Source organism: Anser brachyrhynchus (genome assembly GCF_964034855.1).
Source record: "Anser brachyrhynchus genome assembly, chromosome: 1".
In the NCBI taxonomy this organism is placed as follows: Eukaryota; Metazoa; Chordata; class Aves; order Anseriformes; family Anatidae; genus Anser; species Anser brachyrhynchus.
The window spans coordinates 197264722-197289365 of NC_137694.1; the positions used below are offsets into that span (position 1 = coordinate 197264722).

Here is a 24644-nt window from a genome sequence, read left to right on the forward strand (position 1 = left end):
GTCAGGCTAGCTGCAGATATTATTCCTACTGCCATGAAAAAGAAAAGCTTTGGGGTTTTGAGGGAATCATTTCAGAAAATTCACAGGAAAAAGGCTCACGTTGGTCTTCAGTTACCTTACTCAGGAGAACTACATGGGAAGCAACGCGAAACAAAGGCATAAGAAAATGCCCAAAGTATAACACATATTACCTACTTTCACCAAATGCAAGGCCTTTATTCAACATTTTAGTTTACCACTCTCTTGCTGAGACTTACAGAGCAAATGCATGTGAAAGGGTAACTCCATTATAAGGAAGTGACCCAGGTCTCGAGCAGTGCCTCGGTACAATGTCACTTCCTGCCCTTCTGCTCTCAGGCCAGTCCCTTTCTTTGGCTTGGCATGCAAATATCTTTTTGCCACAGGGGACATAAACGTAGTGGTGCACGTTAAACATCCTCCTGTGACCTTGATGAGGATGCTACAATCACCCACATTGAAAGTATTTTCCTCCAGATTATTAGAATGCAATTTGTAGCAGCATGCAGTCATTTTTCCTTCAATAAAGGCTTTTCTAGCTGTTTTAATTCTTAAGAATACGTTCATAAATTCCCTTTACTAAGTTTCTGACACCAACTTTAATGTTAGTAGCATGCAAGAAAACTTACACAGTAACAGACGTAATCAGTTCTTTTACTTTACTGCCCTCGTAGTCAATTTTGTAGCTGACTTTGCTGTTAACGATGTATAAAACTTTTCCAGGTATGTAGGGAAATTTTAGGATAGCTCTGTGGCCTCCACTCAGGTTACAGAGCTGCATTAAAACATGAGTGGAGACCGTACGATGGATGATCTGTACCCAATTACCCAGTGCGAGTAGCCTGGCAGTCACAGTAGAAGCACAGTAAGCTGCAGAGGACTGATGAGTAGATATTATTGAGACAGGCATTACCAACAGCAGAGTAAGACCCAAGTTCACCATTGAGACTCGAGAGTTATTAAAACAGCACACAGAAAATGCATTTATTTATATTAATAGCTGAAAGACATGCATGTAGGACTGCCAGCACTCAGCCCCCGCTTCCCCTACCGCTCACAGACCCACAGCACTACTACCCCAGCACCGTGGCAGGTCATCACTCTCTTCCCTCTCCTCTCAGCACCCACTACACCGCTCCTCCACCACCACAGCCCCCAACCCGCCCCCGGGCCCAGCGCTGAGGCAGGGCCGGGCGGGGCGCCCTGTAATGGCCACCGCCCCTCGCCCCGCCCCGGCCCGGCCCCGGCAGCGCCTGGCGTGCTGCGGCCGCTGCCGGCCCCCGGCTCTCTCCGCGGCCATGCGGCTCTGGGGCTGTGCTGCCTGCGTGCTGCTGCTGCTGCTGCTCTTCGCCCCCGGTTCCCGTGAGTAGCACCCGCGGGGGGACGGGAGCAAGGGGCTGGAGGCTGCGGGGATGGGTTGAGGGGAGCCGGGGAGCACCGCGCCCCGCTCTGCCTCAGGCCGACCCGGGGGGTCGCGGTGCCCCGGGTGTGTGTTGCACCGCGCTGGGAGGGTGCCCCCCTTTCCTGCCCTTCTCTGAGTCGCGGTGACATTGTGGCGAGTGGTTCTGGGTGGCTTCGAGGGTGTTTGGGCTTCGCCGTTGGGACAGGTGGTGGGGTTTGGGGTGTTTCTGTCCCGCGCTGCAGCAGCGCGTCCCTGGTCAGTGACTGCCTCTCCTAAACGCCGAGCTTCTTGTTTTGTGGTGGTGAAAGGCGGGATTCAGGCGGCGATTGGCAGAATGCGCTCGAATAAAAGGAGAGAGGCAACAGTCCGAGCTGCCAGCATCGCCTTTTCCAAAAACTGAAATGCTTCGTGCAGTACTTCGCAGTTTTCAGAAGTATGTAAGCCAAAAGATGGGTACCAAGATTAACTTGAACAAAATAACATTATTGCCCAAAAAAAAAAAAAAAAAAGCTTTTATTTTTTACACTTTTTTTTTTTTTTTAACAGAAACTTACTTGTAATCTGTTTACAGCTTTGCTGAGATTATGGCCTCCATTTCACAAAGATAGCCTGCCATTTCATTTGATAGGAGATTGGCCTGATCTGCCTTTTGTCGGGCTGCTTCCTGGTTCTATATGCTGGTTTAGCCCGGCGTGCTGTCTGTGCTGTCTCCTGGGGCAGGGTTGGTCTCATCTAACTTCAGGCAGGCTAACTTTAGTCCTTTTATACTTGAGTTTGTTGTGTAGGTTCCACTTATGACCTGGTGAGAGAAACTGTGCCCTTTTAAGTTCGGTTCAATGTATCTATTGAGGTGTCTACTGTAGGATGAGCCAGGGAGCCCCTCAGAAGTTATTATTTATCAGTATGAATGGATACACTTGATTAAATAACAGCTACATTTGGGTCAGGCTCTGATGCACATAGTCTAGGTCTGGTTCCTTAATACAACAGGTTGAAGTACAGATTTCACGTTCAGACAGAAGTGAAGAATGCGTCAGTCACTTAAGCTTGCATTTTCAGTTAGTCACAGAACAGCACTTATACAGTATAATTTGCTATGTCGTTTAATTATTTTTTTTTAATTGTTTCTGGATCTTTTTATTCTTCCCACACGTTCAGCAACTTCCAGAAACTCCTGCTGAGGTCTGTGTTGGTTTCAGCAAGGATTGGTGTGATGTGAGAAAGTGGCAGTAGATTTATCCTTATTCCAGTCAAGATTGTTGGGCAAACTGGTTATTTCAATATAATGCCATTCTTTTACTCTGCTAGAAAGATTATTTCTGTGTGTCAAATCAGTGGAAGAAACATTTACCAAAATAGTATGGTCTAGAAAAATCACTCCCACTATTTTATAAAATCCATCTGGTTTCATGACATCTTAGTAAGGAGAATTGATGTTCCTGTGCAGGAAGCCCACCCCCTTCCTACTCATTCAGAAAAGGTCTTCAGCATCTCCTCTGAGCTTACTTGTGTACAAAACTGCTCATGACACCAAAAAAGAGCAGCAGCACTAGTCTCCAGACCTGAAAATGGGCATGGCATTTTTATTTCAGTGCATCTCCATACTTCTCTTAGATCCTTGGGTGGCAGTAAAATGTGTAATTGTTTTTCAGTCTCAAATAGACTGAGGTTGAGAATCAGTTACTTTCGTCCCTGTTGTTTCCTTCAGCATCTGTGTAATGGTATGCATGCTTTCCTGTACAAGATTGTGAGATAACTTCACAATGTTAAGGCATGAGGACCTGTCCAAAGAGTTGCAGAGATAATCCTGCCTGATCTTTGTCACAGGCTGAAGCAATAACCTTGCTAGCTCAAGACTACTTACACACAAAAAGACCTTGTTAAGTTAAAGGGAAAATAAATATGGAGTTTCTGGATAGCAGCAGGTTTTTAGATTTATAGTTGTCAAAATTGTCTGGTTAGTGTTGCAAAAGATTTGAGCCCAGGGGGTTGTCCTTGTTTTAATCTCCAGAATTTGAGTTTGATCTGTTTCCACTGGGAAGAAGGAGAATCCTAATGGTGGAGACTGTCAGGGGGCTGGCTACATTCGTGTTGCTGCTTTAAATGTTCCAGCACCTTGACTTCTACTCATTTGGATTGTTTAGAGGCTACTGTGCAAACCAGGGATCTGTCTGATAGACTGTGTGCTGTCAGTGCCTCTGTATCATGTTGTTGTTTTTAAACTAATAAAAGCGCAACAGTTCAGAGATAAAACTCACCTACTTACCTGCTTGGTGTCCAGTGTGAAAAGAAAAGGTTCTCAGACACAATTAAGTAGATGACTCTCGAAATGTCCTCAAAACGAATGTGAAGTTGTGCTTAGAAAAAACCTGAATCGTATTCCGACACCTTTGTGCAGCACTAGGTTTGGTTAGACTGGTTACAAAGCCTGCGAATCCTTAGAAATGTGTTTATCTTAGCTGTGAGTGTCAGAGTGGGCAGATTGTCCTTTGTCTGTACTGGGAATGGAATGAGCAATGCCACCCGTTTATGTGCATGTCTTCTGCCAGGCTTTGTCTACAGAGAACAGCAATTTGGTGCATGCCTGAGCTGGAGACTGCAGATTTCTAACATTAAGGGTTAATGGGAGTTACCCACTGTGTTGATTTTTTTTTTTTTCCAGGATATGGCAAAATTAAGTCAATTTAAAATTTTGTCCTGCGTATTTTCACATTTACCTTGTATCTGCCTCTGTGTTCGGTTCCCATGTCTGAGCACCACTCCTGGAAGCTGCGTTCGTGCTGTAAAGCTGGAGGAACTCGAGTGATTTTGCCCTTTTAGAAGTTTGTTTATCCAAATTGTCTCAAGCTCATGACATCTTATGCATTAGACCAACAAAACCACAGAGAGGCCCTGAAAGTGCTTGTTGTAGCTAACTGTGCCGTGTGTTTCACAGGAAGCACGCTCGCCTTCAGCTGCGCCCCAGCCAGCCACAAGCAGTTAAGTTTGTAGCTGCATCTGTGCCCGACCTTGAAGAGGGGAAAGCACAGAGCTGTCTGACAAAAATGCTGCCTATCCCCTTTCCCTGACCTTTTCTGGTATTTGGAGCGTTTGGTGCATTGTTTAAATCGGGTATTTCCTTGGTTCAGTTCTGTTTCGTCATGAAAATGAGGATCTTCTCTTTTTTCTCTTCTGGATCACGGCAGAAGCAAGCATCAGCAGATTTTCTCTACCCAAGATTTCTAGCCCCAACACTGCAGCTAATCCTGTGACCCAGAGAGCTTTCTCTCTGCGTGTGTGCAGTCTTCCACGCTGCAGCTGTCTGCCAGCTCTCTTCCCCCTTCTTTTCTGTCCTCAAGCACGTGCGTGTACATGTGAGTCTCTCAAGCCATCTAACCCTTGCACTTCTGCTCCTGGTGACCCCAGAAACCCGCGCTGCTCTGCTTTGGGCCAGTTGCACCGTGCAGTCCGTTGTCATGAATGAGAGCTGCTGACTGTCAGTAGAGCCGTCGCTGCGCAGAAGGGCGTGCTGCTTTTCCCTTGGCTGTAACACGGGATGTCCTTCCAGTCTCCCTGGGTGAAGTCTCCTGCCCTCCCCAGGGTGATACATGCACCCCTGATTCCAAAACCACGGTTTGAGGATACAGGACAGTTCAGAAATGGTGGTGTTTTCAGCTTTTCCTCGCCTGTCCCATTCACTGCCACGTGTTCCAGTGTGGCCTGTACTTCTGCAGTACCCCCATATGAAGATGTCTTGGTATGCAAGGGTGCTGGCTCTGGTGGGGGTCACGTTCTGCAGGATTGGGACCTTCCTGGCGAAGCTTAGCTTAGCTGTCTTCCATAAAACCAGGGGGCTGTGTGGTGTCTTTCCCTAAGCTTCGTAATTAAATATTCTAACGCATCTTGCAACGCTGCCCTCAGTCTTGCCGCCACAGTGATGAGATACAATGAGTGGTTTATTACTTGTACTCACAAACTTTACCATTCTGAGTTCTTTCTTGACTAAGGTTTTGTAGCTACTGTGAAATGCCTTATTTCTGGGATATTTAGTTCAAGTTATTTGCTTGCTTGTAACGTGAGATTGCCTTAAGTGATCAAAACTAGACACTGCTGTGCAAAGGCAGGATCTGCAGCTGGTCCTCTTGCGAGTGTGGGAATGCCAGACACTGAGTTCTGTATGGTTTATGTTGAAATCTTGCAACTTGTGTGTAGGACCAGGCCTGAGGACAGACTAAACAGGCCTCGATCTTAAGGGTATGATGATATTTCGCTGGCAAATGTGATCCGTCTCCATCCCACTCCTAACCTTACAAACACTCAGCGGATGCATTAACATGCTGTTAGTCCCAAACTCAGCAGCGCAGCTTCGTAGTGGAGTTATCTCACCATGCAGGGGCAGAGCAAGCACTCGTCTGCTGGCAAAAGCCTTATAGGCCTTAGAGGAAAAGATTTACCTGAGAAGTTCTCTTCCTTCTGCTGTAGGTGATGCGGATCGTATGTTGTTACTGAAGGAAGGTGCCTGACTTTCTGCCTCTTACTTCTTTCAGTCTCCTTGCATCTCAAGGAAGAAGAGAACTTGGGATGATGATGATGGGGAAGATAAAACTGAGGATGGGAAGGAGTTCCAGCTCATTTGATGGTTGGGTAGTGCGGCTGTCATTTTTAATGTGCTAAGAGCAGGCTGTTGTGGTACCGTTCGTTTATATCGTCATTACCTAACTCCTGTCCACAGTAGTTTAGTCGTGTAGATGCCCAAAGCAAACAACAGTTGCTGTACTATATACTAACTTCCTTTTTTCTCTTCATGGTAATAAAACACCTAAACTAAACCATCTTTTTTTTTTTTTTTTAAGTTGGAAATACCAATGGAAGGACAAACACAACCGTCAGTAATACAACCCTTAATGAGAATTCACACCCTAACGAGCAAGGTAATACTCCTGGCGCTTCTGTTTCTACTTTTCAGTAGCATTAAGAAAAGTAATGTGTATCACTGTATGTCTTAAACTGCCTTGTAATAGTTGACCCTTTACTGATTCATGAACAGCTGTAGGGCAGGAGGGGGGTACTGTGATTGTCACATCCATTCCAGGATGACTAAAGATATTTAAGAGAAACTGATGAACAGTAGAAGAAGACAAGTCAATTCTCATGGTCTTAGGTACCCCAGAGCAACAGGATGTTACTCCTTACCAGAGAGAGATGATATTAAGTGGGAAAATTGTATGTGCAGAACTAGAAATATCTGCCAACGTCAATTTACAGTTAAAAAGAGGAGAACCAGGTCAAGAATTCTTCTAGGCTGTTGACTTCAGTTCTGCTGAGAAAAAGGCAAGGCATTTGCTCATTTAAATATTTTTTTTAACATCAAAGTGGATTCTGGGTCCACCGTGCTTGAGCTCATTGCTAAAGCATGCGTTTATTTCGTAGTGTGATCTCATTTTTACTGCATTAAGGTGCATGGCTTTAAGCAATGCATGATGTTTAAGCCACCCATGCAAAAGGGATTTTTTCTTGGGTCATTTTAACTCTGTATTCCTTTGCTTGTCTCATTTGCTGTTGGCTAACAAATGAGATGAATAGCCAATACTCTGCTCGTTGACTCACTTTGTCATTGTATTAATTGCATCACTGACTCACACCCAAATTCTAAGTAACCTACACGGCTTCTTTTCACCTGTATGAGCATGCAGTCCACATCCAGATGTGTTCCCAAGGTTGCAGAAGCAAGCACTCAGAACCTGGGGAAAACCCAAAGCTGCGTTCTGGCTTCAATATTGGGCCAGTGTGGGAAAGGTTTAGCCCCAGGCATATCCATGGCTTATACTGATAGAAAAATCAACATATACAAGAAAGAATGTGTTCGTAATTATACAGTCATAGACTGGTTCTCAAAGGCAATTAAATCTGCAACCTAATATCCCAGATACTTCAGTATAAAAGTTGTGGGTTTAGTACTTAACACTGGGGCTAGTTGGCTATGATTATACCAAGGAAAAGGCAATGAAATCATTCTCTACTTTTTTCTTTTTTTTTTTTTTCCCTCCTCTGTTTTGGTAGATGATGCAATGGTATAAATTGGTGCTCATAAACCTGAGCTCACTCATAACGTGTGCAATTGCAAAGAGGGTTGACAAAACTGTTCTAAAGTAGCCTTCTTCAGTGTTAAGAACAGGAGATCCTTTCCAAAGAGTTATGCCTGCTGCTTGATTCTGATGGCAGTTGCTCTTCTTGTCCCTATTATGTACTTTATTTTCCAGCCATGATGAGAAGCAGTAGAGCTGCTGCTAGTTACGTAACACTTGCAATGTGGAGGATGCTGTAAGAGACCAGTTACTTCAGAGAAAACAGTAATCACAGAACAGACATAGGCAAACAGCAGAACTGGAGGGGGGGTGTGTATGGACAGTGACTTTGTCAGGAGTGGGAGTATAAGAACAGCCCAGGAAATCATTGCTAGGCGGGAGAGACCATTAACCTGTGACTAATTTTGAAGAGGGACACAGGAATGAGGACTGAAGAGAGAGTGTTAGGGTGCCTGAGAAACTGAAGTAGCATGAGTGGGAAGGGGAAAAAAGAGAACTGGAAAAGCAGAAGTGAAAGAAAGGAGGGAAGGAGAAAAGCATTAAAACTGAAGCAGTTTATGTTTTAAAAGTCTGTTGAAATAGGTGCATTCACAGGAGTCTTTTTGTGCAGAGAAAGCACAAGCTCACAGAAGGCTGCTTCACTGAGTGTCAGTCCATCCCTGTGTAACACAACTACAGTATGTTCCAATATGAGCCCAGTTTGTAATAGAGATGAAACAAAATGAAATAAAAGATTGGAGGAGAGGAAAAGGAACTGAAACAGATGAATAAAAGCTAGAGAAAACACAACGCCTGAGTAGGTCAAGAGAGTCAGTGACAACATGGCAGATACAACAGCTGGATTAGACCGTAATGTGAAAATGGAAGAGAGCAAAGAGAATGAGATGCAAAGAATTCAGATCACAGAGTATTTGAGCACTGCCGTACGTACAGTGTAAATATGTTCTTGCTGCACTGAAGTCTGAAAGCATTCTTTAGAGGGGAAAAAACAATCTGGTTTGAGGTGGAATGCTCTCTGCTCTATTCCCACTTGGAGCCTGCAAACGTAAAGGAGAGCATTGCGCTGTGAGTACTTTAATTATAGTAAGTTACAAATGAAAACAAATAATATTTCTTTTCTTGTCTTCTTTTGTCCTTGAAGAGAATAACAGCAATTCACCCAGGCTCCCTCCTACAACATCCGCACAACCTACATCTACATCAAATACAACAGGTATGTGTTTGTTCATCTGTTCTTTCCTATGCATCTGGAAGATAGCTCCAAAACTACCCCCAAACCATACCAAATTCCAAAGGAACATCCATCAAAAGTGGGTATTTGAGAGAGGCATTATAATTTTAGAAGACTGGGAGCCAGCATGTAAAACAAGTCTAAGATGAAACTATACTATTTTTAAAGTTTAGATTGCATGCTTCATGGGTGGAAGCAATGACATTTGCAGTGCCACAGAATAACAGGAATCAAAAATAAAGTTTCAGGGAAGAGTTGAAAGGAACGCTTTTTTTTAATGCTTATTCTTTGTCTCCAAGCAAAGTTCCTCCATTTTCATGTAGTAAAACTGAATGTGTTGTTATGTAAACAGTGCATATCTGCTTATGATATTTCACAGTAAATAGAGTTAGGGCATAATGAAGGCACTGGGACTTGAGTTTCAAGACTCCATTTCCTTTTAGGTAAGACTCATGGCACCTTATACAATAGCAACTAGTCTTTGTAGAGCTCATAGCACGAAACACTGGAGTTCAAGCAAGACATGAGCAGCAGATCTAGGACAGTCTGTCACAGTATTTTTGTACTGTTCTAGCACAACCATCTTACCTTCACACCTTGGCAAAAGAACTGTAGGTAAAAATGATTTCTCAACACTGTTGCAGTTCTGGTGCTCCAACACAAATAACGTGTTTACAAAACACATCTTTGTAGAAATGAGAAACAACTTTATTAGATCAATTACTAGAGTTTGAAAGCAGATTTTTAACCTGAGACACAAGCAGTTCATCCACTTGGATCTGCAGTATTCCAACCTTTGGCTATGTTAATGTGAGATTATTAAAAATGGAAATTAAGAAAATGTTTTTCTGGAAGAGCTTGAGCAGGCATATTTCACCACATCGGTAAAGACTGGGTAAGAATTAATGTCATGCAGTCATTCAGTCTGTGATGCACAGGTAAAAGGTTGTATCTGAGGAAAAGAAAAGAAAAGAAGAGCTAGTTTCGTGTATACATCAAGTCCCCTTTGTGCTAACAGCCATGTGAAAGAAGGGCAGAAATGTTGTGCCTACCCTAAAATACCTTGTGTATTTGTGGAGTTTTATGCTGATCATAAGGTCCCAGCTGAGTCACTGCATTTCCAGTACAACTCTCACTTTGTGCATCTGCAGTCTCCAGATAACCTCTGAGCTACCATGATTTGTTTGCAATTAATTTAAGAATAAAACACTCATCAGGGAAAAAATAATCTTTGCAAAGAGCTTTGTGTAGCAAGGAAGTTTCTCATTCCATTGCCTGCAATATACCAGTTTAAGCATGCCTAGCTTGGAAAGTGGAGAGGAGAGATTTTTGTAATCCCTTTGTTGCCTTAGGGCCTTCCCCATGTGCAAAGCCAATGTTAAACACAGGTGTTTAATCCACCCTGCTCGCCAGCCCTGACTGTGGACTTTTTGCAGAGGTCTGTGATTTATTATGTATAGATAATAATAGTAAAGAGAGTCCTGAGCCCTGCACTATTAGGCACGGTACCAACCTAACAGACAGCCATGTCTTGCTTCACCTGGTTTACAATTCACATCCTTCAAAGTTTTGTCTTTTTGTTTGTTTGTTAGAAACTTCAGAGATTTTTGCTTAGTCTTTGCTTTGTGTTTTTTTTGGTTGTTTTTTTTCCATGGCAGCAGTGAAAACCTCATTCTTCAGAAAAACCATCTTCTGTGAAAAAGGAAATATTTATTTTATGATGATCAGTAATAATTATTCTGTATGTTAGCACAGTGCTTGTGCAGTTTGAGCAGTTAGTTGTGCTCTTCCCTGTTGAGTTAGAACACACATGGTGTATTGCATGGTGCTAAGAATTATACACTGTACATGTAGTTTGATGGATGCGTATAAGATAGCTGCTTATTCTTTAAACACAGGTAGCTTACAAAGTAAAATACCTGTCTCTTAAAATAAAGCTTCATAAACCTGAACTATATTACTGGCATGCATCCTTTTCAAATAATAAAAATTAACTCATGCAGCCTGGGTTTATTTAGCATGTTCAATTAAGCCCAGCTGGTCTTCTGGGGGGAAAAGTAATTAGGGAAATAAAAGATAAAAGGACAGATGTTCCTAGCAAATGTTCTTTCATCTTACCTCTGTTGGTAAAATAGTACGGCTAAGATTTCTCAAAGACAAAGAAGAACAGATTGGTGTCCAATTCATATCAGCTTCCCAGATTCCCCACATGCCTCTGAAGGCCTCCCACTGATGTTCTGAAGTGACTGGCACTAAATACATCATGAAAGATAAGTCTGTAGAAGATTAACCAGGCTTTACTTTTAATAGAGAAGCTACACTTTACTTGTAATATAGAAGTTCCATCACCAAGTGCTGTAATCTTGATAAAGTAAGAAAAAAGGATCATTAATAAGAAAGGGAGAGAAGGTAATATACAAACTTGCTAAACTTCCTTGTGATAGCTGTTTGGATGTTTTTTGCACTGACTCTTGTTTTCTTCAGGGTAATTTAATGCCCATAGAGTAAGTACCATCTTTGTGTAATAGCATTTAATAATGATACGCCTGGAACCATTATCACAGAATCATAGAATAGCTTGTGGTAGAAGGGACCTTAAGATCATCCAGCTCCAACCCCCTGTCATGAGCAGGGATGCCACCCACTGGAGCAGATTGCCCAGGGCCTCATACAACCATGTTAGCCATTATGTTACTCAGAAACATGAGCCAATTTGACACTCAGAAATCATGGTTCAAAAAACCAAAATCGTTATTGATTGACGCTTGCATTCAGATTAGTCTTTCTTCACTGTAGGTGTCTCTTTATATTAAGAATGTAGTGGCCAGGTGTGATTTCATGTCATGTGACTGTAGATGGTTTCCACATAGACATCCATATCTTACTTATTTCTTACAATGAGGAACCATTTGATATTTATAGATCGTTGTACATTTGGGGAGCTTGCCTGCCAGTATTAAAATGTGCCCTGAATTTTATCTGATGTATTTTACACATGCTTCATAGAGGAACTGAATTTCCTAATTATAACAAGGTAAGCACATAAGTGTGGTACTTCATATGTTCCATCTCAATATTTATTTCAAAACTGTTTCCCAGGGTTATGGCAAAATACAACAATAATATCAAAGAACAAGAAGATAAATAACATTTACTGTGGGGACTGTATTGGGCTGTTTCAGTAATTTTAATGTTAAATGTCTCAGAAAAGCATCATGTAGGCCTGTTCCTTTCTGAATGCTTACATTGTCTTAGTGTTTCATTGTTAAGAAACATTTCAGGTGCTGTACAAATAAGCCGAAACTGAATATCAGGTTTACAGTGGAATTGAGATGACACTACCTTTTATTCAATTGTTCTAATATTAGACAATTTCAAGAAAACACAGGTGTCATTGGACATTTGAATTCCCATAATGAAAATGAAGCCAGATTGTATGAGGTTGTAGAAATAATACAGCAGTAGACAGTGCAAAGGGAGCTTTTTCCCCTTAAAATTCCTTCATACATAAAAGCTATTTGCCTCATATTGTCTGCTTAGAGAAATTTTAGTTACACAAGAGGCTCATGTTTCTTGTTACTTCCTTCTTAGAAAAATAAGTAATTATTCTTAAGATTTTTCTAGCTGGCTGCCTTTTATCAAGGTTCTAAGGATGTTGCTATAAATATCAACCTCCTCTATTATTACTCTTGCATTTTGCCTCCTGTTACTTTTATTCTGAACAGTTCATTACTGCTTTAAGTGAAATGGGAAGGGGAAATATTGGGTAAAAGCAGAATAAAAGTTAAAGACGTTAAGTGTCAACCAAACTTGTGAAACAGCATTCCAGTCCTCTGTTTTAACCATGGCAATATAGGCTGCTATTAAATAAGTGATACAAGCTACCAGAGTTAATTTAGTTGAACTTTTACCATGTGTGGAAAACCGTTTGAACCTTAAGTTTAATATACGTGCAGAAATCTCTCTGATAAGTTTAAAATACATGCAGCCTTAGTAAAGTCAGTCTTTCAGTCAGAAGTAAATTAAAGATTAAATCATTGATGAAATCTGGTGTTTTCATGCAAAATCTGCTCTTATAGAAAAGCTTAGTTACCTGGAAAGTTGGAAAATTATTTCTTGATTCAGAATTTTATGACATTTTGAAATATTCTAAGTTAGGAGTGATTCTATGGAATTGAATAGTGTTGCCCAAAAGATTTGATACTTTTAAAAGTTATTAGATATTATCCAGGTCTTATTTACAGCTTTTCCTTAAAACCATTCCTGACCTTGAGCCCTACAAATTGGGAGTTAAGTCTTTCTAAAGGAAGTGCACAAGTGAAGGGTCTGTATGCAAGCCTGGATATACGTGGAATGATTGTTTTATTGTTACCCTGTCATTTTATGTGGGTGTGACAAATCTTGTGTTATTCAATGCGTGTGCATTTGATTATTTTTATATATTTTTCTGAGTGATGTCAAAAATACAAATTTCCCAGGTACACCCGCCAATACCAGCCAGCCCACCAACACCACGATGTCCACCACTGTGACTACTCAGCGCACCAGTACCAGCCGGACAACAACTTCAACTACAACTTCATCAGCCACATCAGCCACATCTTCACATCTCAATATTACAATGACCACTTCCAAGATCCCTCTCACTTCTGTAACAGGTGAGCTCACACCTCAAGAAGCTCTTTAAGGCTTGTATATGCGTTGACACATGTACAATTCTGGAACTGTTAGTTTCGCAGTAGTGTTGCAAAGAAATAATATATTTGCATGCTGAAAAGCAAGAGTGACTTTTTATTTAGTTGGTCACAGCAACGTTCCTGTGAACACTCCACATACTCAATAAAACTTCACTTACCCTGAGTGACCTGATGTATTTAAGAAAAAAAAAAAAATGGTCTGAACCAGCATCCACCAGTGAGGAGATTAGTGTGTTAGGAGAAAGCCTGTTTTTTATGAGACTTTGCACTAGGCTTCTGAGTGCAACTTCTGTAGTTCTTGCATTCTTTCTTCTACGGTTTACACGAACTCATCTCTACTACTTCCTTTCTCAAGCCAACCTGTGGCTCAGAATACGCCTGCTGGCTTGGTAGAGAGTCTGAGATCTGTTAGCCCCATTTGTAGTAATGTAATGAATTTTATCCCTAATGGAGGATAGGGTATGACTATGAATGAGTCACACTTCATGTGAACGTTGTAAAATTCAGTTTGACGGTACCCTTGAATTCAGAAACAGTACCTGTTGAGTTCACTGTTGCCTTACAAGTGAAGCATTATTGGGTAGGTGGAGCTGTCATCAGATCTTTGTTGGCTACATAATTTTCCTTTTAGCAAATACAAACCAGTACAAACTGGGTCTTTTGATGGCAAATAAAACCAGTTCTCACATGGAAACTACTAGGGCTTGTTGAAGGTCATGATATCTATGTCAATATTTGATATTTGGGGGAAGCTCATGTTGGGCTGCAGAGCTGATCTCAGTCTGGCTGCTTATTCCTGCAGTGAGGATGCATACCCATGAGACACAGTAAAACAATCCATTCGTCACCACCAAAATATTTTACTCCCACCAGTTAACTATGCTGAATGAGTTGGTGTTTGCTGGCCCCTCTGTAGGCTGACCCAGTATGTTCATCTGACTAAAACCAACTTCCTTTTCTGCTGGGTAATTTCAGGACAAACTTAGCAAGTTAAATTACAGAGTCTGAAAAATGCTGGGACTGGTGTGTAAGAAGGGCAGGAGCTGCATGCATGGAAGGAGGTGAGAGCAGGGGAAGAGAGGGTTGGAGAGAAGTGGCTATCAGTCTTTCAGAGAGGGGAAGCAGTTGGATCAGCTGCTCCCATGTCACCAGAATTTGTCACTTTAAAAATTAGCTCTAGGTTTCAGTGTGCTTGGTTGGTACCTTGCCAGTTGGCCTACGTTAAATTTGTCCAACTGGGTCTTTAGATGACATGTCAGTCATCTGGGGAATGCAGGAGACAAAGGAATCCCTTGAAACAAAATTTGTAAAAAGTGACTTTTGTTTTCTTCTTTCAGCCACATCAAAATCTGAGACTGACGTAGACAAAAAAACATCCAGATTTGACGTGGGCAGTTTTGTAGGTGGCATTGTGCTGACACTTGGTGTCCTAGTTATTCTCTACATTGGGTGCAAAACATACCACTCCAGAAGAGGCATCCAGTACAGAACCATGTAAGTTTCAGAGAAGTTGTTTCTGGTCAATTTATGACTCTTCTGTGTTTTTTTCACTGTCATCTATTATATTATTATTTTTATTTTTAAGGACATATGCATATAAGTAAGAAATGCATGCATACTTTCATCCTAATTATTTGCTAGCACTGTAAATACTTCTGCCAGCTTCTGCTCCCTGTGTTGTTTACAACAATATTTGTGAGTTTTTTGCTATATTTGCTAGACTTCTGATTCTTCCTGATGCTTTTTCCTGGACTAATTTGTCTGTTTGATTTGCCTTCACCACCCCACCACCACCCCACCCCACCCCATTGTTTCTGTTACTAAATGGTATTTTATTGAAACTGTCACCATCTCTCTTTCATATCACCTTTTACATACCTCAAAGTTTAGTGTGCCAGTTTTCAAGCCAGACATTTAATATTCCACTTTCTTAAGCCACCACTGTTGAAACAATTAATTTGTTTATCACAGAAAACATGCAACTGCAGTAGTGCCATTATTCGTGTTTTTAAAGCACAATATTTGATTGTTGTCAATACATGAAATCAAACTTCTGCCCCACTTCACAATATAGGCAGGGCAGCTGGTTGATTTCTAACATGTCTTTTTGTGTTATCATGTTCAGATCTCCAGAAACCTGTCCATAGAATTGTATGCACTGAATGTGCTTTTAAGTACTCTTCACAAGTCTGTGAAATGAGGTAGAATTCATTCTAACAGAATATAAGCATCTGCATCTATCAAATCATTTCTATTACCCTAAAGTGGGCACTTAAAATCCGCTAGATGAGTCAACCTACCCATGCTTGTTTTTATTCATCCACTGTGAGGGCAGATAAGAGCCTCAGATAGAGAAGCATATGTCAAAAAGTATGGGCCGGATTCCACCTAAGGTCACTTGTTCGTTTCATGTGCACCAGTGACTTTCAGCCTTCTGTGAGCTGCAGTCCATTGGTACTTCCCCTGTGGAGGGTAGGTCCTACAGAGCAGATACAAACCTGCCGAGAGCAAGCTTGCTTTTCTTTTAGATTCTGTAGAAGTTGTCTGACAGCATATAGCCTACAAGTGGAAAACAACAATTTTAAACATTTTCTCTAGGTGTTTTCCCAGGTGGTCTAAATTAAGTGTATGTCAACCAATTTCATCCAGGCAACTGACTTGTGAAAGGAGATTGGGGGTGTTCTTGTCTTGGGCACAGTTCATCCTCGTTGAGCTACTCCTTTCCTCTCCTGTACAGCATTCGCTTTTGAGAGCAAAACACATTTGTGTACAGACTTCACATTTTATCTCACTACTTTTGCAATGAATGCTGCGATTTTGATTGAACCTTACTGGCTTATCAGCTTCAAGTGATTAATAAAAATTAATTGCTGTTTAGCTTACTGTAGAGCTGCAGAACTATCTCATTTGCTGTTAACACCCAGTTCTACTCAGTTTTCTTCCAGGCTTGCCTCCTTGTCACATATTTAGTTTAAGAACTGGGAGGTTTTGTAACTAGGTTGCTTTCCTTTTTCCTATTCGATACAATGCATATCAGTTGTAGGAGCTTGTTTTAACTGAGGTGATGTCATTAGACGAAGTGAGAAGCTAGTGTTTGGGACTTACGTTTTCTCTCCATCTTTAACTACCGTTGGCTAGCCATGGGATTCAACAAGTCCCCACTGTGCATGTTTACCCACAGCAGTGTTTGAACAGATATTATAGAATTCAGGTGATCAGCGTCTTTAAAACAAAGGAACTTATAGCTGAGCTCATAAGCTGCCTTTGATCAGCTGTTACTACTGGATATAGGTAGGACGGAATAAAAATGTCCAATAAACTACTGATCTGGAAGTATTAATATTTTGACTTCCATATTTCATTCAAGTAAATAACGCTAGTGAAGCTTGAGGAGTGTTGACAAAATTAAGTTATTTTAGCTTCTGACTTGGCTCAGAGAGGCCTGTGATTCCAGATTAATGTGTACTTCGGCCTTCTGAGCAAGATGGCCTTTGTTCACAAAATATCCTTCTTAGCAGCAACTGGGTGGCTTTTTCTTACGTTGACTGATGCTTGTACTGCAGAACATTAATTATTGTGTTTCTGTTACAGTGATGAACATGATGCCATCATTTAAAGAGACTTCAGGGAAGACAATAATGGAAACCCATCCTATCACACTTGTCTTAACTTACTTCTGGGAAGAGTTTATTTCATAAAGATGATCACCATCTCTAAAACTGTGGGTTTGATCCTGCAAAATGTTGAGAATCCCCTAAGTGACCTGATTTTCTTACATTGGCTTTGATAACAACAAGAGGAGCTCAGCACTTTTTAGAGGAAGTATCTTCTTTTTCCAGTATTTGTAACCAAATTTAAAGAAATATGCGTATTGAGTTGTTTGCAGGTACACACACAAGGCTCTGAAATGGCTACTCACTAGCACAGAGATCACATCATTACCTTCTTAAGTTCAACTATTTCTCACATAGCCCAACAAATCCATTGTGTTCCATAATGGATATAGTAGGATAAATAGGACAGACTGCCTTTGAGACCAAGAATAGGCAAGTAAAATATTTTTTCCTAGTGTTTTGCATTAAATTGTATTTATTTTGAAGTTTGATGTGAACTTTAGTTTGGAAATCTGGGGTTTTGAACAATTCGGTTAACTTTTATTAGGATAGTAAAGGGACATGATTTGCTTTGCTAGCTGTATAAAAAGTGATAAGGAGTACTTTAAACTTCAGTCATTAGCTCACAGTGACCTGTAGAGACTTCCCTTAACAGGCTACACAATGAAACTAGCTGCAGGAACAACAGGAAGACTGGAGATACCTATTCACAACCCCTTTTTATGAATGGGTCCTTATTATTAATAATAATTTTTAAAAATACTATGCAATCCATAGCTTCTTTTTTATAGCATGTCCTAGTGTTCTGAAGATAAACTCAGAATTGTCCCCATCTTAAATACGAAAATTCTTGCTAAAATTGTTTTTTTTAAGTTAAATGTAGCAATCACTTCACCTGTAGGTTTTTTTTATTATTATGAGAAAGCTGCATACAATGTTTTAGCATTTGGTAAGCATTGAAAGTTACACAGAAATGGAAAATCTGTAGGGTATCATTTTAGAAGAATATAATCTCCATTTTTAGAACTATTTGCTGAACTTGGTACTGCTGTACCCATGTACAGCAGCCTGGTCAAAATGCCACGGAAGGCAACAGGGCATCTCCCAGAAAGCTTTGGATTAAGTTCCAGGTTACGCTGGGTTCGTGCGCAAGACAGCTGATGCTGTTTCCATGTTACTTTTGCATTTACACTGAGGTAAAACTGCTGCCTTCAGTAGATGGGCTCCTGATTTACTCTGGTGTAAAAAAGTAGAATGAGGATCAAGAAAGGCTTCTCATGCACCTCTTCTACAGCACCAAGAAATTGTTGGGTCCTGTTCAGGCTCCGTTTGTAGACCTCTCCCTGGAGATCAGGGTTGGTGCGGTGGGACTTGGCTTCATGGTCACTGCTGGGACACGTCCGTCACGCAGTGCCAGAAGGGAGGTGGTGATAGCTGAGGGAGGTCGTGAAGGGAAGTGCACGCGGGTCTGTCACTGGTCAGGGGTGCAACAACATAGGGGAAGTAGAACTACAGCTCTGGCATAGACTGATTTTTTTTTTATTATTATTTTTTTCCAAAGAGCAGTTGATTCTTACACTTGCTAACCATGCTAAAATGGGTGGATGGATTTTCTTTTCTTTTATCATATGGAGTACTAAAGCTTTTGTCCGAGGCACAATCAAGTCCAGCAAGCCATGGTTTATAAGTAGTACCAGCCACACTTGAAACAGAGGTTGTATGGCTGTTCTGTTTGTTTTTTATTGTGATACAGCAGAGGAGTGACTTGAAGTAACTTCTGTGATTACTTTCTTTTTTTAATTAATTGCCTTGTTTGGTGTTTTTATTTTTTTTTAACTTGAACAATTTGGAAAGGATTGTTACATAGCACTGCAATTCTTTACTTTGTGGAAATTAAGAGAATTAAATTCAACTCCATTATTGGGATTGCCTCACCTCTGTTGTACAGATGAATAAATAAAGTGAAATCTTTGGAGTTACTATATCAGTCTCAGTTGGATTTTTATTTTATTAAAAGTTTTCTATAGTTTTTTATAATTACCACTTCCACAATCATAACAATTGAGTAAGATATATTCACTGTATACACTTTTAAATGACAGAATACTGGAACCATGACACTTTTGCCCAGCCCAATCACATGTAGTCCATTTTGTAACTTTACTACTACAATAAAGCAAAAATTATTTGCTTAAGGTTTCAGAGGCATCAGTGCAAATACAAAACTTCACTTCCTTCCATGTCTTTGGATACTAGACAAAGTGAGGTACAACTGATAAGTCTTACCTTTAACTTTGCATTTGCTTTCCAACAATAAACGATGTATGTGACTTGAAAAGGGGATGAATAGGTCAGTTTTTCAACGCTCCATGGTACCACCAAGTACTTATTTAGGCCTCAGTCCCAGAGGTTGTTCAACAGGGGTGGAACAAGCAGTGGATTTGAATTTAGCTATACTCTAGAGGGGTCAACTGTATGTAATAACTGAAATAATAACTTAGCATTCAGCAATCCTGATTATGTTAATTGAACATTATCACTTCTTATTTCTGCAAGGATTTCAAAGGATTTGGTACAGCAGTCTGGAAATCTTAGGCAAATATGACCAAGGTCTAGCACTATCCCAGGCAACTGGGCCATAATCCCTATGATAAGATACATTTCACAACTTCCTCATTGAACTCTCTCCCCTTCCCTGCTGATTAGTTCATCTAAATTCCATCATAAGTCTATCATCTGCGCATACTCGTTTTATGTAACAGACCTTTTAGCGTGAATGCTGCTTCTCCCCTTCTCTAGGTATATTTAGCCCACAGTTGGCATCTTTCAGTTCCTTAACTAAACTAGACTTTATCTGGTAAAGATGATTCACCTCTTTATTGTCCATTCACTCAACAGGACTCCATAGTTGTTTTGTTTGATTGTTTTTTTTTAACAGTACTGGTGCCTGAGCAATGTGGTTCATAGTTCTCTCTTTTTATTAGGTATCCCTCTGGTGACACATCACAGAACTGCATTTACAGTGACGTAGCTTAGTACCATCACCAGACATCGATTACAGTTCTTTCACACTAACCTAGACGCTCATTTTTAATTCTTAAAATTCACATTTTTGTAATTCCATATTAAAACTTACTATACTTACTACTGCAATCTTGGGAAGTCATCCACTAGCTGCAGAACAGGGCCCAAACCTTTGGTTATAGATCATGAATGTTACTTTTGCCTTTACCAAGTAATAAAAAATAAGTCAAGCTCAGCCATATGACCAAATCTCAGGACTTCAACATTCTGCCTTCCTCCCACAGGTCATTTCCTTCTGTGCAGTGCTCCCTTAGCCTGTACTCTGGTACCAACTCATTACCTTTCCAGCTTAATTTTTTGGTGAGGCCCCTGTATCAAAGGTTTCGAGGCAGTCCAGAAATACAGGAATGCTGTATTTATTTATTTATTTAATAATAACAAAAAAAGTCTATTAAGATTATCTGAGTAACATGATCTTGCATCCCTTTGTAAACCTGCTTCCATACATTTTCCTTCATGTTCAGAGGCTGTTAAAGCTCTTACAGTCTCATGCCACTCTCAGTTTTTGCCCTGAAGACCTAGCATTCTTAACATGCTTTATTGAAAAAGATACAAGCAACAAGATGACAATTTCTTATAAATCAAGTATTGCCAAAAGCAAAATAAGGAGAATACAGGTAAGTGTCTACAGGAGCGGATAAGAATGAAAACAGACCTGGGGAGAACATAAACATTCTCTGTATGACACTCAGCCATTTAGAGCAAACCAGCAAACCCTGACGTGCGTGACAGAGATGGCAGTCTTAAAGACAGGAAACCTAAATGAATTTAGGTCTGCATTCAACTGTTCTCACAGAGAGCACAGAGCGGGCCTGCCAATTCCTTGTGTTCATCCTAGTGTATAAGCGTGGGCCTGAATTAGAATTTATAGTGTTTGTGTCACTGTAAGGCACTTTGAACAATGACAAACCTTATCCTTCAATGCCAGGTCATCGCTACACTTCAAAATGTCATATCCAGTAACTCCAAAAATTGAAAGAATAAGAGGGACTAAGTTCTGGAGGTTCTTAAGAACCTGTTTAGAAGACCAATGAGTAATATAATCTCACTCTGATACTTAAAAGAATTTGTCTGTTATTTGTTCTGACCTTATCAATGGAAAGTTTCAAGCAGCTTCGAAACCATGGCATTGAATCTGGCCAGCAATCAGTTGAAGGATGCTTCTGAAGTTTTAGAAGAAAAACTGAGGAAGACAGGGTTCATAAAAGTAGAAAACCAACAAGCATCTGTGCAAATGGGGTACTTTCTTACTACTATTGTTGCATACTTGAAAATCTTTTCTAAAGACTTTATTTTTCACCGACAATTGAAGCTATCGTGGCCAAATCACAACCCTAACTAATATCCTATTCTCCATAACTACCCAGTATTTCTCATTTCTCTTTCTGTGGAAAGAGTAGAGCATCGGTAAGGCAAACTGTGCAGATCTGAAAGGAAGAGGTCTTTGTTCTGAAGAGGTCCATATACTAACTGAAAGCACACGAGCACAGAAAGCTTTGGCAAGTTCTAGGATACTAGGACCGCATGCTATCTTCAATTTGAAGAGAGCTCTGCTTCCTGGTCAATGCTTAAAAACAAGTAAAGACAGATACACATCCAGTCCAAAAACAAAAAACAGCAGGAAACTCCTAAATAATTATAACATTTCTTAGCACTAGCTTTACAAAAGAGCCAGCTGCTACTTGTGCTGTTGTGCCTTGCAGTATCTCAAGCCAGTATCGTAAACTGCAACTGCTCTGGGCTAGAGCCTTTGCAGATAAGTGGCTTCACTCAAGTAAAGCCACTGCTCATTTATAGCAGCTGGGAATATTGCCTTCTAGCTTGATCTTAGCGCAGACCTGGCCACCGAACACCAGTGACGCTGAAGGTCTCACCTTCCACCTGTAAGCCATATGAATGCCTGCTGCCAGCTCGAGCCACGTGGTGGATGTGGAGCGCTGACATCTGGCAGCAGGGAGCCAGGCGGGTGGAAGGGCTGCTGGCTGCTGCCTCCTGGAAGACTCCTGTGAGCTGCTGGTCACCGAACGTTTACTGTATCAGCACTGCCAAAAAGACACAGCTCTTGAGCTTTCCCAGTGGAAGCTTTGGAAAATGCTTTCAAAGGAGATGGACACAGAAAGAAGTGTGAGCATGGTCAAGTAGTTCACAACTAGCTAGTTATGAGCGTAACTGCTAGTTACAAGTGTAACTGCTCAAGTGTAGAGCATTACCCATCAGGGCAACCACAACCATCACAGCAGGGAGTAATGGAAAGCTGCAACCTACATTAGCCTCCCTGCCAAAAACTAGGTCAACGGATTTTACCCAGCAGTTTCTAGGTCAAGTTCTTCCACTTCTCAGAAAGTGGTTCGGGTGCTTGGTGGAGGAGGAAACCCCACAGCCTCTGGGCAGCCTGTGCCAGGGCTCCATCACTCAAACAGCACAGGAGTACAGCCTGGTGGTCAGAGGGAGCCTCCCGTGTGCCAGTTTGTGCCCACTGCTTCTTGTCCTGGCACCACGCATCACGTTTTAGTCTTCCCCAGCTCCCTGTTCAAGCACAGGGCTTACATGGTAACACTTCATGTGAGCCTGACCCCTCCAGTTCTCCTACCAACTCTCATCTTAATTGGTAGAAAGTTTACATGGTACTACTATTATTGCTTTCTGAGCAATAAATGAACATAAATTTGAACATAAATTTCAAATCATGCACATTACGCTTTATCAAGCTTTTTATAATCCTTTGCAACTTAAGTTGCTGCATAATACAAAAGTGCCTTTAGAAACTTCAAAAGCAGAAAAGCGAAAGGATGTTAATCAAAGCTGCTTAAAACTACATGCAATGCTTGAAATATTTTCACTTTTAAACTGCAAAATTAAAAGAAGGTTATGTACATATAATACAGCTGGATAAATGTACAGTTAAAGAATCCTATGTACTGCAAGGTATGTATGTCAAAGCATTACAGGAAGCAGGGTGCCAACTACTGCACAGCATTAAGCACAACACTGCAGAAATTACGGAAGAATGGATGAAGCCACAAGTCAGTGTCACCGATTTCACACTAAAAACAGAGAACCAATCGATTCGTCCCCTCTCCTCAATCCCCCAGACAGCAAAGCAAGGGTACTTCAAAGATCTTATCTCCAGTATTGCCCTAAAAGGGACTCTACAAACTGCTTGGAGGCAGGGCAAAGACCAGCAGATGAAAACCAAAATGCATTTGTATCTTCCTTTGCAGAATTGCCCCACTAAATTTAGTGATTTACAGGACTACTGGTGTAATAACACACAGTCTGCTAAAATCAGTCTCATTTGCATCATTAACTCAAACAAAATGACATGGCTTTTGTTTTTTTTTGTTTGTTTGTTTGTTTGTTTCCCTTTTTAGCTAGCCAGAACTCCGATTCAATGCTGTGGCTGCGATTGTTAACATAGTGGTAGCTCCACGCAGCCTAAATTCCAAACTCAACAGGAAGCTTTCCCAAGACAGCAGCTGGTTAAGCCAGGAGATCCGGAGGTTTCTTTTCGAGACTTAGATGGGATGCTTTCATTAAATTACAGTGCAGATGTACAATAGGAAAGATGTGTACAGGTGCCAACCACGTGACATCTCTAACTATGAATGGAAATTTATTTGCTAGTGACAAGCACCTCCCTGTTTAATGTACGTCTTGCTCTAAACACCAAGCAACCGTTTCGCAGGGTAAGGCGCTACAACCAGCACAACGTGCATCGCCTGCACACGTTCTTTCTTACTACCTTCATACACAAGGTGCTCCTTTTACAAAAGATAATGGGTGCAGATAAAAGCCACACATGATGTGATGAGAACCAGTTACATGTGCACACTCATCCTGGAACCTGAGGTTCAGCATTTTCACATCACACTAGAGTATAAGACACTGAAGTACCGATAAGCGCATCTTATTGCTGGAAGGTCTGAAGATTGAGAAGCCTGTACTTGGGCATTAACATGACTTGGAAAGACTGGTTTCGCAAAGTCTGACAAATTGACAATGCTCCGTGACTTGATGGAGTTATCCCAGCAGTATTCTTCTCCCACTGTTTGACGCTACGTCCTTGAAAAATACCGATGCACCTTTCCCCCTGTAGGTATCTAATATACAAGTCCATGTATCCAGAGCAGAAAAGGGTAAAGAACCAATCATTAAGGAAACCGGAGTCATTGGATTACCAGTTTATAACACAAGCCCCAAGACTTCATAGGAGGTTGGAAGATCCTACTATTTATTTGCACAATCAGTGTCAACTTCCAAATACAGAAAAGTAGCTTTTACATTTTAATCCTCAGCGTAAAGGTTACGTGGCTGCATAGCTACCCTCCATTTCATCATTTCATCTCTAAGATCCTGAGATCTCACCAGGATTTCTATTCTTTGAAAAAATCAAGACAGAAGGAAGTACCAGATGCTGTTTCTGTTTCCAAAGAGCACAGGAAAAAAAAATACCACCGCTTCTAACAGGAAGAGTTTAGTCACTGCAGCCTGAAGAGAATATCCAACAATCAGAACAGAATGAACAAGCACTCA

General features: G+C 41.0%; 1 protein-coding gene across 1 annotated transcript; it reads left to right on the forward strand.

Annotated features, from left to right (window-relative positions):
• Window positions 1–1208: 1208 nt before the first annotated feature.
• TMEM123 (transmembrane protein 123) lies at window positions 1209–19009 on the forward strand. The gene is made up of 6 exons (XM_080576851.1): window positions 1209–1380; window positions 6253–6330; window positions 8627–8698; window positions 13195–13374; window positions 14751–14907; window positions 17005–19009. The coding sequence occupies exons 1-6, from the start codon at window positions 1227–1229 to the stop codon at window positions 17027–17029; spliced, it is 666 nt and encodes a 221-aa protein (XP_080432977.1). The 5' UTR covers window positions 1209–1226; the 3' UTR covers window positions 17030–19009.
• The last annotated feature ends 5635 nt before the right edge of the window (window positions 19010–24644 follow it).

Bases quoted from the DNA above. Each gene is read 5' to 3' on its own strand.
- TMEM123 (XM_080576851.1), top strand. From the start codon at position 1,227: ATGGCCACCGCCCCTCGCCCCGCCCCGGCCCGGCCCCGGCAGCGCCTG. The intron at 1,381-6,252 runs GTGAGTAGCACC...TTTTTTTTTAAG, and splicing joins GCTCTTCGCCCCCGGTTCCC to TTGGAAATACCAATGGAAGG. The intron at 14,908-17,004 runs GTAAGTTTCAGA...TTTCTGTTACAG, and splicing joins GGCATCCAGTACAGAACCAT to TGATGAACATGATGCCATCA.